Below are 15,313 nucleotides of genomic sequence, written 5' to 3'. Positions count from 1 at the left end.
CCATACAACTGGCGGAGTAATGCTCCGCCCACTCTGCTCCACTGGCATCCTTACATGTTGTGGGGCGGGTTTGTGTCCAGGGGAGGAGAGCGAGGAGGACGTGGGGATTCGGAACCCCCAGGCAGGAGGAGGCGGAAAGCATACAGTGACACCCTCCAGGAAGCGGGTGATGTTGAGCCCCCCCCAGCTGTGAAGCGGTGACTGAGGCTGCAGGTACTGGCACTGTGACAGGGAAGAGGCGGGCTGTCGGACCATTTCCCCCCCGCTCACCCCCTCCTCTTTTTCTGTTAGCCATGCAGGATAAGAGAGGAGGGGGCTCTTTTCAGATTTGCCACCCAGCTTCCTGCCCGTTTTTTCCCCCTCCCCATGGCCACAGCAGAAACCAATCAAAACACTAGGGGAGCATCATGGGAAATGTAGTCCCTTAAGCCATTTAACTTTCCCTTTCATTTCACCCCATCTCCTTGCATTAAAAACAGGGTTGGTGTATATGCTTACTATTAAATAAACTATTCAAGGGAGAGCGCCACGCTGCCCAGCGCCACCAGAGAGAGTGCCATGCTGCCCAGCGCCACCAGAAAGAGCACCACCAGCGTGAGCACCATACTGCCCAGCACCACCAGAGAGAGCGCCACGCTGCCCAGCACCACCAGAGTGAGCGCCACGCTGCCCAGCGCCACCAGAGAGAACGCCACGCTGCCCAGCACCACCAGAGTGAGCGCCGCGCTGCCCAGCGCCACCAGAGAGAGCGCCGCGCTGCCCAGCGCCACCAGAGAGAGCGCCGCGCTGCCCAGCGCCACCAGGGAGCGCCGCGCTGCCCAGGGCCACCAGCGAGAGCACCACGCTGTCCAGCGCCACCAGAGAGAGCGCCACGTTGTCCAGCGGGGCATATTTAAATTAGGGGGTGCACGAGTTTAGTCAGGCCTAGGGCAGCACAAAACCTAAATACACCACTGATGATACATGCATATTTTTAGCCCCCCAATGCATAACTTTACATTTATCAACATTAAACCTCATTTGCCACATAGTTGCTCAATTAAACAGTGCATTGAGGTAATCTGCAAACACTGAAATGGTACTTTTAATCCCAAACCCTATAATCATGTATAAATATGCTAAAAAGTAAGGATCCCAACACTGAACCTTTGGGTACACAATTAATAACCTTAGACCATTAGAGTATGAATCATCACTACTCTCTGAATATGGTCTAACAATTCTTTATCTATTTACAAATTAAATTTTCTAAGCCTGTTGACTTTAATTTACGCATTAGCCATGTTTGGGGAACTGTGTCAAGCACTTTGGCAAATTCAATTATATCCAAAGCAACTCTTGTCTACGTTTTTGCTTACAGCCTCATAAAAAGAAATCTTATTTTCTAGCAAAAACTCTTCTATATGATGGTTTATTAAACTTTCAAGTATCTTCCTGACTATAGAAGTTAAACAAACCAGTCTGTAGTTACTCAGTAAAGACCTTAACCCATTTGTTAAATATAAACACAACGCTGGCCTTACGTCAATCCAGTGGTACCACGCCAGTCATTGAAGAGACTCTTAACATTAAAAACCATGGCTTAGATATAACAGAGCTCAGCTCTTTGAGGACTCTTGGGTGTAAGCCATCTGGTCCCGTGCATAATTCACCTTTATTTTGTCTAAATGTTTCTGGACCATGCAATTTTCAAGCCATTGTGGATCATTTGGGGCTATGTCAATATTATATCCATTAAAAACCTGAGCTCCTCCATTTTCCTTTGTATACATAGCGCTGAAAGTGGTATTTAATAATTTAGCCCTCTCTGTGTCCTCAGTAAGCAACTCAAAAGTATCTAGTAAAAGGCCTACATGCTCAGATCTGACCTTTTTACTATTAATATATTTGAAGAACTTTTTAGGGATGGTCCTACTCTCTTTTGCAACCGGTCGTTCCTTTTTAGTTTTTGCAACTTTGATTTCCTTGTTACAAATCCTGTTATATTCTTTGTAACTTTAAAATGATGATAGTTTTCCCTAATTTTTATATTTTTTAAAAGCTCTTTTCTTATTATTTATAGCTATTTTTAACTTTGGGCATGAAGCACATAGGTTTTTTTTTCAGCCTTGTTAAACTTATTGCCCACGGGAATATGTTTTGCAGTGTGTTTGCATATCGTTCTGTGTTCATTGATGCCGATATTTCCTCCCAGTCTAAACCTTGGAAAGCAGCCCTCAGCCTTGAAAAATTTGCTCTTAAAAAGTGTTGTTATTTTTCTAGTATGTGCTTGTTGTTTACAGCTAACATTAAATGAAATCATGTTATGGTCACGGCTACCCACATGTTCTTTCATAACAATATTGGTAATAATCTCTGCATTTTTTGAGAATAACAGGTCCAGCAGAGCATCATTTCTTGTTGGGGCCTCTATGAACTGTAACATAAAATTGTCTTGTAATAGATTTATGAAGTTTCGCCCTTTTACAGTTCCAGCAGTGCCATTACTCCAGTCAATTACAGGATATTTTTCATTGTCCGAGCACTCTATTTGTGCAAGAAGTGGAGTCTTCACCTCCAGCATAATGAAGCACGAAACCCTCTCCGCTAACAGAGAGGTAGAGCCGGCCCCCTTGTATGTACTCCTGACCTCATCAGTCCAGTAGGGGGGCCCAGGAGTGATGAGGGGAATGTTTTCTCCATGTAGTGCAGGCAGAGTAGTACTATGGGCTGTGGTTCCCAGCATTTATGGTAAAGTTGTGGGCCCCATTAGTTCATCAAGAGGGCCTAAGGCAACGAGAAGACTTTTATTTTTTGCTTTCGAGAGTAGGCGGAACACTTGCTCTTGACCTTTGCACTCTGTATGTTACTCCTGAACTTGCACTCTGTACGATACATACTCATGACCCTTGCACTGTGTATCGTACAGCATGCAGGTACAGGAGTAACATACAGAGGCAAGGGTCAGGAGTATTTACATAAAATTATACTAACAGGGGGAGTAGTTTAAAAATTGAACCTACATACAAAGTGCAGGTGTTAGGTGTATGTATCTTACAAAGTGCAGATGTCAGGAGTATGTCTCGTACAGAGCGTAGGTACAGGAGTAACATACATACTCCTGACACCATGAGGTTTTAAATGACAACCTTGTTTTTTTTTTTTTTCCTAGTAGAATGAAGTAGGGCCTAAAACGCTAGAGAGCTTTCCCCTAACATCCTTTCCTAGTGATAGATGTGTCCTACAAATTGAATGTGGGAAAATCTCCTAATGGGGACCAAAGCAGCAATATAATCATTAAAAAAAAGTTTCTGTCCAATGATCAGCATTCACCAAGGGTCCTATTGAGGAACACAAGGAGCGGTTACCCACAACAGCCAATTGGAATTCACCTTCTGCTAATCGAACATTGGTAAACTGAAATCCTATTGGCTGCTATGGGATTCACTGCTCTGTGCCAGTAAAGCTCCAGTAAATGAGAGATCTCTTATTACATTAACAAACACAAAACGTAGTAAAAGTTTGAAGCCACACAGTCCACACTCACATTACCTTCGTCTGAAAGCAGCAGTACAGCTGTGTTAGGTACGGATGTTTTCTCGCCAGAGCCAAGATCCTTTTCTCTGTCATAGTGCAATCTACATCATCATCCTGTAATATCACATCTTTCTTCAAGACCTTCACAGCATAGACTTCATCTTTACCTTTGACTTCAGCAAGCATGACCTAGGAACAGAAATAGAAAAATATGGTCACCACCTGCCCTATACTAGAGTCGATACATAGATGTATATTCTGCGCACTTTTATGAAAAGCTGCAGTTTGCTTACACTGACTTAAGGCTAGTTTACGTTAGCGCTAGCCCTCTGAAGAGCAATCTATGGTGAATCACTCTTCAGATGGTATGTGATAGGACGGGACAAGGCACTATATCGCCTCCTATTTTAACCTGTGAAAATTCACACCACAACCACAGGCATTGCACATAAACAAAAATTAGCTTTGTTTTCGGATATATTCGTTATGTACTAATTTTGTTTCGTTGATTCATTTCAGAATTTGCTTAGTTTCGTTTAATTATTTTCTAACGAATTGCTAATTTTTGAAACAATTTGACTTTGGATCAGTCGAAAAATGAACGACTTATCTGAATTCTGTGTAAAGAATAGTTGGTTGTTAAGGAGCAGGCCGGGAACCCCATCCTTAACAACTCAATCAGCTGTCAGCAGGCTTCTCCGCTGAGAGCTGAAATGTAAACAAAAGAATGCTGGCGATAGAAAATTCTGAAAAAAAAAAAAAAAAACAAACAGTGTGCCCCTCCTCCCTCCCAATCCATACCAGGCCCCTCAAGGCTCGGTATGGATTTTAATGGGAACCCCACACCAACATTAAAACAAATAAACAGCGTGGGGTCCCCCCCAAATCCATACTAGACCATTATTCGATCATGCAGCCCGGCAGGCCAGAAAAAAGGGGGGGTAGACAAGCGAGAACCCCCTTCCCCTCCTGAACCATACCAGGCCACAGGCCCTCAACATAGGTCCTCTCTAAAGCACCTTGAGGACAAGAGCCTCTTCTCCACGGCCCTTGGCGGTGGTTGTGGGGATCTGCGGTTGGGGGCCTTATCAGAATCTGGAAGCCCCCTTTAAACAAGGGGACCCCCAGATCACCCCCCCCCCCCCCCCCCCATGTGAATGAGTATGGGGTAGTACCCCTAGCCATTCACCAAAAAAGTGTAAAAAGTAAAAAAAGACTCTGACATATGTTTTTGACATTTCCTTTATCAAAAAAATAAAATAATGTCCATCAGTGTAGATCCATCGTTAATCATACCGCGCCCGAAAAAAGAAAAACCTAAAACCTTCGGCCTCGTCGAAGGCTCCCTGCTGACTGTCTGCTCCTCCATCTGACATTTCTAAAATAGCTAAGGGGTAGAGTCACCCGATGACATTAGTGGGTGACCCAGCCCCCTTATGACGTCACCGGTCAGGGCATGCTGTGTCGATAACATCACAAGGGGCAGGGATCACTCTGAAGGGCCTGGTATTGATTGGGGGGGGGGGGACCAATGCTGTTTTTTCTGAATTTTCTATTGCCGGCATTCTTTTGTTTACATTTCAGCTCTCTGTGGGGAAGCCCGCTGACAGCTGATAAGTCATCGGTTGTTAAGGATGCGGCAGCCAGCTTCCCGGCCCGCTCCTTAACAACCAGCTTTTCTTCACACAGAATTCAAATCATTCTGAAAATTTGAAATTAGTTAGAAAATTAAAAAACAAAATGAAACAAAATTAATTTCTATTTCATTTGGAGATTCGGATACATCTGAATAACCAAAAATTTGTCCGAATTTACATTCAGACCAAAACGAATTGCACATGGTTGTGGGATGGCTGTAGCACAGCCCTATTCAGATGAATGGGTTGTGTTCGGTAGGCAGTGCTGACGGGAAAAAAAAATTCTTGCTACAATGTGTACACCCCTATCAGATGCCTTTGCAGCTTAAAGGGGTGTGGTTGGGGAAGGGGGCAAAAACGTGGCTCAATCACACATTTTTACTGTCTCCCAGCGCTTTACCGCTGTTATAGCGGCGCTTTTCAGCCGCTAGGGGGGGGCTTTTAACCCCCACCAGCGGCCACATAAAGGGTTAAAAGCGCCCGCAAAGTGCCTCTCCCGAAGCGCTTTGGCAGTGATGGCCATTGATTTCAATCGCAGGGGCGCTGGGGGAGCGGTGTATACATGGCTCCCGCACCGCCCGAAAGTTGCTGCATGCAGGACTTTTTCCAATGTCCTGCAAGTGCACCGCCCCAGTGTGAAAACACTCAGGCTTCAGGCTTTCACACTGGGGCTGCGGGGGAGGCGTTTTTCAGGCGCTTTACAGGCACTTTTTTTTAGCCCTTTAGCGCCTGAAAAACGCCCTCATTGTGAAAGGGGTCTAAAAGAGACCCTTACCACTTTAAGAATACTGACAACAGCTGATAGATATGAAGTGTAGGTACCTAGGAGGTCCACATACCTGCAGCAGCTTTCTGTATTTACCAGCATGCCAGGTAGTTCTGATCGGGCTAAGCTTATATTTTTGCCCATCCAGTTATCAGATTTACACTGCCTTTTATACTCTGGTCACTTGATCATGTCCCAGTACTGGCTTCAGTGTAGAGGAGGGACAGCCGACAACAGATGTCCCCCCATAACAAGCCTATAGTAGGCCCTGCAGTCGTCGTCACTGCCTCTCCTCTGCACTGAAGCCGACCCTGGGAACCAATCATGTAACCAGTCCAACAGCTTCAGGATAGGCAAGTTTAGGTATCCTTCCATTTACAGAGTTGATGGGATAGACTTAGAATGGGGGTGGGAGTAGGTTAGGCTTAGTTAAAATTTGACTGGAATTCCACTTTAAAGAAGAACTCTCACTTTAGTCTGACACATCCCAGCTGTGCTCCTCTTGCCATTGCTTATCTGAGGCAAGTACCTGGAGCCAAGACAAGCCCTGGTCATCAAGCAGCCATCTACTTGCTAGCTACATTGTTGTGCAGCCGCAGCAAAAAGGGGGCACCCTGTCCAACCTTGCAGCTAGGCTTACAAAGCATATAGGACAAAGTATTTCATATAGTTTGCCCCCTGTGGGGAACAGAATAAAAAAAAAAATGAAGTGAGAGTTATTTTTTGGAGAATGTCTTCATTTTAATTCCTTGCGATGATCTAGTCCATAGGTGTTCAACCTGTGGCCCTCCAGCTAATGCAGAACTACAAGTCCCATGAGGCATTGCAAGGCTGACAGTTACAAGCATGACTCCCAAAGGCAGGGGCATGATGGGACTTTTCCTAATAACGTCCTTCTCATCTCACTTCAGTCTCTGCTCCGACTCCCTTGTGATCTTCACTTCCTGCCATTGTAACAGCCATCTGCTCTTCCCCCTTCCAACCAATGACATTAACCACTTATTTTGTAGCAGTTTGTATACACTTCACCAGAAATTATATGCAAGAAATTAGTTGATGGCCTACCTAGTGGTCTTCAAACTGTGGCCTTTTGCTTAACTTTACCCAAGTCCTTGAGACACTATTGACTATTCTATCCACTGATACGAGACACTATTACTCCCACTGACACCAAAAATGGGACATATTTTCTACCATTAACACCAACAATGGGGCATAACTTCTACTAATAACACCAACAATGGGGCATAACTTCTACTAATAACACCAACAATAGGGTATAGTTTCTACCACTAACACCAACAATAAAGGCACCACTTCTCCCCTAATATCAAAGATGATGCATTATTTCTCCCACTGGTCTCAGGACATTTTCTACTCCCACTGGCCACTCTGGCCCCACTAAAGTCTGAAGGACAGTAAACTGGCCCTTTGTTTAAAATGTTTGGAGACTCCTAGTCTAGGCATGGTTTATAAAACATAATACAAACCTTTCCAAAACTGCCTTTCCCTAATACTTTGATGAAGTTGAAGTCCTCCAGACCTGTCCTCTTGTATTGGTGGATTTTGATCTCCCCGTTCTCTCCATTTTCCCCCGTTACCGTCAGTTGATTGTCCGTTGTCGCAGTGGCTGCTGCTTTGTGCTCTTCCCCCCGGTTGTCAAATGACAGCGCTTTTCTGATGTTGTTTTCAAGTTCTTTAATTTCTACATTAAGAAAAAAAAAAAAAAAAAATCAAAGAAAGAACTTTGGAAAAAAAGTACTGAACAAACAAACGAGCTTTGTGTTCACAAGTACTGTGACAGCAAGGATCTATTGGAGGAGCTCCTGCTAGACATGTACAATTCCTTTCGTTACGAATTGTTTTAATGAATTTCGACAAATTCGTTAGTTCGGAAATATTCGAATTAACGAAAACCCGTTTAACCAATTTTTCAGTATACTCGTAAAATCAAAAATTTGTAAATTCGTACATTCGCACATTCGTACATTCATAAATTCGTACATTCGTAAATTTGTACATCTGTAAATTAGTAAATTCATAAATTTGTAAATTCGGAAATCTGAAATAATAATTAACTAATAATAACTTAACTATTACTAACTATTAAATTATAGGTATTGTAATTTCCTTTCAAATTTGGCTGTTAGTGAACTTAACACATACAAATTTATCCGAAGTTACGAATTATCCAAAATAACGAATGCCGCATCCAAACGAATGGAACATAAGGAAATAATAATAAATAACAATAATAATAATAATAAAAACTTTTTATTATTATTTATTATTAATTTGTTCCGTTCCATTTGTTTAGATGCAGCATTCGTTATTTCGGATAATTCGTAACTTCGGTCAAATTCGTATTTGTTACATTCACTAACAGCCAAATTTGAAAGGAAATTATAATACCTGTAATTTAATAGTTAGTTACTATTTCAGATTTTCGAATTTTCGGGTTCTTGGATTTTCAAATTTACAAATTTCGGAATTTTCTAATTTACAAATGTACGAATGTGCGAATTTCCGAATGTACGAATTTATGAATGTGCGAATTTACAAATGTATGAATTTACGAATTGCGATCATAACGAATGACCCGAAAAACGAAAAAAATAAACGAATGAAGCGAAAACGAAAATGAATGAATTTTTTGGCAGTGCACATGTCTAGCTCCTGCTATTACTCATTCAGAAATGCACAGATTTCCCTAGAGAAATGTATATACATACTGCACTGTTAAAAAAAAACTAAATAAAAAAAAAAAAAACTTAATTTTATTTGAACAAAAAAAATAATAAGACAGTTTTGCCTTTCTATTTCACCTTGAAACTGAACGCCAACCTTACCTTTAGTCTTGCACAGTTGTTCAGGTTCCTCTTCTGTACTGAGTAAAATAGCTGACTTTTTTTACTGCACACTGTGGGCTTCTCACAGTGTGCATTAGAAGTTGCAGCAAATCAGATAGAGCCTGTCTCACTTCCTGGCTGGTTCCCAAATCTGTCCTCAAGTAACCCTAACAGGTCATAATTTCAGGATTCCTTTTGACCTGCACAGGTGATTTAAATCAATGGCTTGGTATTACTTACAAAACACGACTTGTTGGAAGTACTTGAGGAATGAGGTTTGTAAACGCTGATCTAGCCCTTTCCTCCCCAGCCTTACTGTTCCTGGCTCACCCCTCAGATTCATTGGAGTTCAGTTCTTTCAATTATGGAGGCAGATCATTACATGTGGACATATTTTCAGGAAGTCACGTACAGCACCCTTCAGGCCTCTCCCATCAGCCGTGATCTGCCTGCATTGAATAGAGAGGTACAGAGGCCTACTGATGATATTCATGGCTCTAAAAGAGAGGTGCTCAACCTTTCGAAGAGCGAAGGCCACTTAGCACATTGCTAACCAGTCACGGGCCACAATGAAATGAAATGGTTCCGAATTTTGAATTTTTTTATTTTAAATAGCATAATGAACAATTTCCGCTGAATGCCAGCAGGAGGGAGAGACAAGGAGAAGCCAGCTTTCACCGGTTGCAGGAGGAAAATGGAGAGGATTGGTGTAGCTGCTCCTGTCCAAGTATAAAACAGAATGTGACAGAGAGGCTGCACGGGCCCCCTGGACCACTGCGACCCCCGACACTACACCATTGGGGGGGGGGTAAAAATCCCCCAAGGCACAAAACTAAAATGAGCCCTTACTGTCCTGAGCCCCCTATAAGTTTGCTTTCACAAAGATGTGCTGTGGTTTACCCTCATCGCGCATGCAGCGCAGTGCACCTATGACTTTCCTACAGGTTACCTGTGCTTGGACATAGACTATTATATCTTGCGGGGGTGGTGCACTCTCTGAAAATGCACCAAAACTCCCTGCATTTAGTTTAGGGTCAAGGGTCACATCAGAGGGCTCCAAGGACCACAGGTTGAGCTCTAAAAGCAAGTATGTCATGAAAACAGAAAGGTTTTAAATAATGAATTGGCATGTTGTTGAGGGGCTAAAAGGAGGAGCCAGGAAGGCAATCTTAACTAGATTAAACTTCAGCTTGAACTCCCTACCCAAAAACAGTCCCTCCTCATAAATTTAACCCACACAGTGAAGGCATGCATTCCTGCCCCTCGTAAAAGCCTCCCTCCTCCTAAGACTGTGCATTGGTTCATCAGAACTATTGAGCCCATTACAATGGGGGGGGGGGGGGGGGGGGAACCAACGCCATTCTTTAACCACTTCAGCCCCAGAAGAATTTACCCCCCTTCCTGACCAGGCCATTTTTTGCAATACGGCACTGCGTTACTTTGACTGACAATTGTGTGGTCGTGCGACACTGTAACCAAAAAAGAATGTCCCTTTTTTCCCACAAATAGAGCTTTCTTTTGGTGGTATTTGATCACCTCTGCGGTTTTTATTTTTTGCGCTATAAACAAAAAAAACACGATATTTTTTAAAACAAAAACAATATTTTTTACTTTCTGCTATAATACACATAAAGAAAAAATGTAAAATAATGCATTTGGGTGGCAAAAATATGAATGCAATCTATACACTAGGGGGAGAACCTCTGGGGGAATCTAGGATGGAAAAGGACCTGGGGGTCCTAGTAGACTAGTAGGCTCAGCAATGGCATGCAATGCCAAGCTGCTGCTAAGAAAGCAAACAGAATATTGACATGTATTAAAAAGGGGATCAACTCCAGAGATTAAACGATAATTCTCCCGCTCTACAAGACTCTGGTCCGGCCGCACCTAGAATATGCTGTCCCGTTCTGGGCACCAGTCCTCAGGAAGGATGTACTGGAAATGGAGCGAGTACAAAGAAAGGCAACAAAGCTAATAAAGGGTCTGGAGGATCTTAGTTATGAGGAAAGGTTGCGAGCACTGAACTTATTCTCTCTGGAGAAGAGACACTTGAGAGGGGATATGATTTCAATATACAAATACCGTACTGGTGACCCCACAATAGGGATAAAACTTTTTCGCGGAAGCGAGTTTAACAAGACTCGTGGCCACTCATTAAAATTAGAAGAAAAGAGGTTTAACCTTAAACTACGTAGAGGGTTCTTTACTGTAATAGCGGCAAGGATGTGGAATTCCCTTCCACAGGCGGTGGTCTCAGCGGGGAGCATCAATAGTTTCAAGAAACTATTAGATAAGCACCTGAACTACCGCAACATACAGGGATATGTAATGTAATACTGACATATAATCACACACATGGGTTGGACTTGATGGACTTTTTTCGACCTCACCTACTATGTAAAAAAAAAAAAAACTTCTTCATCAATTTAGACCAATATGAATTCTTCTACATATTTTTGGTAAAAAAAAAAATCCCAAACGAGCCTTGACTGCAGGGAGCATGGCCTAGCGACAGGAGCGCAACAAGTATGACTCCAAGCAGGTCTTGATGATTGGCTAGTTGGGTGCGGGATGAGGGGCTGGGCCTGAACTCTATGAAAGTTCCTCTCTAATGTAAGATCTTCACTCACCGTTGAAACAGCAGAAAGAAGAGTTGCCCGCCCACCCCAACTTTTCTTTCTTTTCAGGTCGGTCTTCAGAGTTTCCCCCTATGGTTTTTACCTTGCCAGCAATAAAGGTTTCATTTTATGGGCTATGCCTTTCAGTGGAAGTTTGACCAGCCTAATGTTTGTCCGGGACTTATGGTAATGGCAGTCCTTTTAGACTAGGTCCAGTTAAGGTTTCAAGAGGTGCTCACAGTACACCTGTGACTGTCACGGGTTATATGTTTATGTTGAAAAATTGCTTATGAGAAAATGTAATAAAAGCTGTGGCCTTGCCCTTTCCAACTTAACCTGTCTTGAGTGTCGTTTATTGGGCAAGGTTATTGGTAGATATGGTTATTATGGCTTTAGACCTATGCTCCTCAACAGTCATGAGTACTGTTCCACCTAGGATAAATAAAAAGGCTCTTGCCCATTGGTGTGCAACTTGTGTTGCCATCTGGGGTGTCTTCCATTATGGGGCATCTCACTTAATTTGAAACTCGGGGCCAACAACCCCTCTAGCAGACACGGAGACTGCTTAAATGGAGGACAAGAAACATTCCAGAGTGGCCAAGATACAGTAAATAAAAACAGGAATAAAGACTTGGATTCTTTGAGGCACCACTCACACAGATTGTTTAATCTAATTTATTTTTTCCTCAGTATGCCGGGGAAAAAAAATAAAATTTAAATAGAGGCAAAATTAGTTCACTGAGAACATATAAATACAATATTAAAGGCAGTGTTCTGGTCAACACATCGTATTTAAGCACAGCCTTCCAATGGTTCTCCGTCTTGATAATTATCAAGTCATCAAATAATTTTTAACTAGTTAGAAGAAATCATACTGGAGGGTCAAACAGTTGGCTATATACATGCATCTTCTGGTGTATACCAGCCATGGCTTCACAGCAGGTTGAGGGTCTCCCCAAACTTGATGTATTTTGAAGGTATTGTATTTTCTGCTTCCTCAGGACTATCATGGAAGGAACTTGATCATTTTGGGTGTCCAACTCCGAACCCATACCAGTCAGGCAGCACCAACTCCAGAAGAAGGCAGGTGCAGGGGCATTTAGGGGGCCAGGAGTGCAGTCCTAAGTAACTTGCTAGAAATATATAACTTTTTCAATTATTTTTATATGTATATGTAAAGGAAATAAGACTGGTGTAAATAAAGTTACCAATATGTGTTGATGCTTTTGCTTTAATGCGTTGAAAGGATAAATTGACCTTTGGGAACTCATTTTTAGGGTGGAACATGTAACGTGTTCCCACTCCTGCAGTCTCCCCCTGGTCCCCTTCTTCCTGTGTCACCAAGCAAGGGATCTTCTCCCTGCACCCGCTGTCAGAATTTGAAAAGAGCACAGCCGTGCAGGACTTTGACCACACAGTCGCGTCATTCATTCAAAGAGTTCTGTGAATTCATGCCTACAAGCACTGTCAGCCTTTGCGGCTGATGGCTTGTAATTCTCAGTGAGTGCTCTCATAGTTCATTGAGCTTTCTGGGCTGAAGTAACTGCATGCCCATATCGGAGACAGCTACCCTGAAAGTCTGCAAGACCCGGACATTACACCCGCAATCTAATGATCGTGGATGCAATGATTTATTTACAGGATCATAATAAAAAATAAAATAGTAAATGCACATTTTTTTAACCAGCAAAAAATTATTATTATTTTTTATTAAAGGTGAAATTATCCCTTAATTCTACACAAACATCAGGGCAGCCCTATATTACATATGCAGGTTCTACTTCTTGCTCTGCTGTGCTACACATTGGCTGTGTTGTTCCTTCTTACAATGCAAGTCTATGAGGTGGGTGACTCTCTGAAACAATACACTCCCTAAGTGGCTAGAATCTTCTCCTGAAGAGTACAGTAAAACCTTGGATTGCGAGCATAATTCGTTCCGGAAACATGCGTGTGATCCAAAGCACTTGTATATCAAAACAAATTTCCCCATAAGAAATAATGGAAACTCAGATGATTCGTTGCACAAACATTTATTCATAAATCCTTCAGTTTATAGTCCATATAAAAAGATTATAGCAATGTGACCAGGTTATGTAACCATAAAATGTCCATCCACAAATGGAAGCCTCCACAAGGGGATTGGAAGCAAAATCCAGCAGGAGCTCCAGAGTTTAAAAGAGAAGAGAGGCGCCTCTAAGTGTAGCAATATGGTTACATTTAATGAAGGTATAACATTTAGCAACTCGCAAGGTTGATGACTAAAACAGGAACATCTAAGTATGCAGCATCCGGGGTAGAGCTGTCCACATAGACCATCGTCCACAACGCCGGCTCTCACCGCTGTCAGTCTGCAATCGTGACCAAGAAGACTACCCTGCAGTAGAGCGACCTGAAAGTGAGGCTTGAATTGCTCGTGGAGCGCAGAGTGGAAGGGATGACATCGATGGCGATGCGGAGGATGGTCTATGTGGACAGCTTTACCCCGGATGCCTGCATCCTTAGATGTGCCTCTTTTAATCATCAACCATGCAAGTTGCTAAATATTGTACCTTCAATAAATGTAACCATATTGCTACACTTAGAGGCACCTCTCTTTTATACTCAGCTGTGACATGACTCTACTTGTATTATCAAGAATCGCTTGTATATCAAGTCAAAATGTATTTAAAAATGTTGCTCGTCTTGCAAAACGCTCTCGAAACAAATTACTCTTAAACCAAAGTTTTAATGTAATTGCAGACAGAGTTTGCTTCCTCTAGATTAGCGAATGTAAAAATATTTACATTGAACACAATAAGGCCCCTTTCACACTGGGGCGAAAGGAGCGTCGGAGGTAAAGTGCCGCTATTTTTAGCAGAGCTTTACCGTCATTTTAGCAGCGGTATTCGGCCGCTAGCGGGGGGCTTTTACCCCCCCGCTAGTGGCCAAGAAAGGGTTAAAAACCACCGCAAAGCGCCTCTGCAGAGGCGCTTTGCCAGCGGTATAGCCGCGGTGCCCCATTGATTTCAATGCCGCTCCTTCCCCGCTCCAAAGATGCTGTTAGCAGGACTTTTTTCCCATTCTGCCAGCGCACCACTCCAGTGTGAAAGCCCTTGGGGCTTGAACATTGGAGACAAAGCAGCGACACTTTCAGGTCGGTTTGCAGGCGCTATTTTTAACGTAATAGCGCCTGCAAACCTCCCCAGTGTGAAAGGGGTCTAAGATATAGAACAGCATGCATTGTAAGTGTCATATAAAAAATACTTTGAGGCGAATACTGTATTCATCCATGATCACTGAAAATCCATTATACTTTTTATTTCTTTTCTTTTTTCTTTTTTTTAAGAATAACAGAAAATAACAAACCCTGATCACATGGAGATGTTGGGGCAGATTTTGACCTATCGTCTTCCACCGATGGACCCCCAGGAACCGACGGCTGAGTCTCGGCACCTGCATTTAACTAAACAAATTACACAGCATCAGAAACAGTATTTTTAATCTAGAATACCAATGTTAGCAAGCCATTGAATATCTTTGGGGAAAAAAAAGCAGATGTGTAAAAAAAATAAAATTTTTTTAAAAAATTTTAAAAATAGTATAACATGAAACAAGATGACAATGTTGCTGAGATGAATGAAATAATGTAGACATTGCTGGTCATTGTACAGATCAGAGATAGAAATATAGACAGTGCAGTTGCTCCAGAGAGAGAGAAAACTTCCATCATCCAATCATGTGCAAGCAAAAATCCTGTTTTTTTTTTCCTTGCATGTGATTGGGTATTCTTCGTAAAGTGTAGCTTTACCTCATTTACTAAGCTCTGGAGCAAATGCACTTGCATGTACAGTCTATGTGCCTTTTCATGAATCAGCCACAAACTCTGCAGAGATATCTAGAAATGGCTTACACCAATATCTGCAGATGTATGGAACTTGAGGTGGAATT

At 42.5% G+C, this 15,313-nt stretch overlaps 1 protein-coding gene across 2 annotated transcripts in view; it reads right to left on the bottom strand.

Moving 5' to 3' along the window:
• PRKCE (protein kinase C epsilon) overlaps nt 1-15,313 on the bottom strand; it is a 523,002-nt gene that overhangs the window by 194,797 nt on the left and 312,892 nt on the right. For both annotated transcript variants that reach the window (XM_073628484.1, XM_073628485.1), the window contains exons 8-10: nt 14,732-14,828; nt 7,410-7,624; nt 3,532-3,705 (exon numbers count right to left, since the gene is read on the bottom strand). In XM_073628484.1, the coding sequence (XP_073484585.1) occupies nt 3,532-3,705; nt 7,410-7,624; nt 14,732-14,828 (486 nt within the window). The remainder of the gene's footprint in view (nt 1-3,531; nt 3,706-7,409; nt 7,625-14,731; nt 14,829-15,313) is intronic.

Source organism: Aquarana catesbeiana, linkage group LG04, assembly GCF_042186555.1.
Source record: "Aquarana catesbeiana isolate 2022-GZ linkage group LG04, ASM4218655v1, whole genome shotgun sequence".
In the NCBI taxonomy this organism is placed as follows: domain Eukaryota; kingdom Metazoa; phylum Chordata; class Amphibia; order Anura; family Ranidae; genus Aquarana; species Aquarana catesbeiana.
The sequence above is the reverse complement of the archived record's forward strand: the minus strand, read 5'-3'. Positions and strand labels throughout refer to the sequence as shown.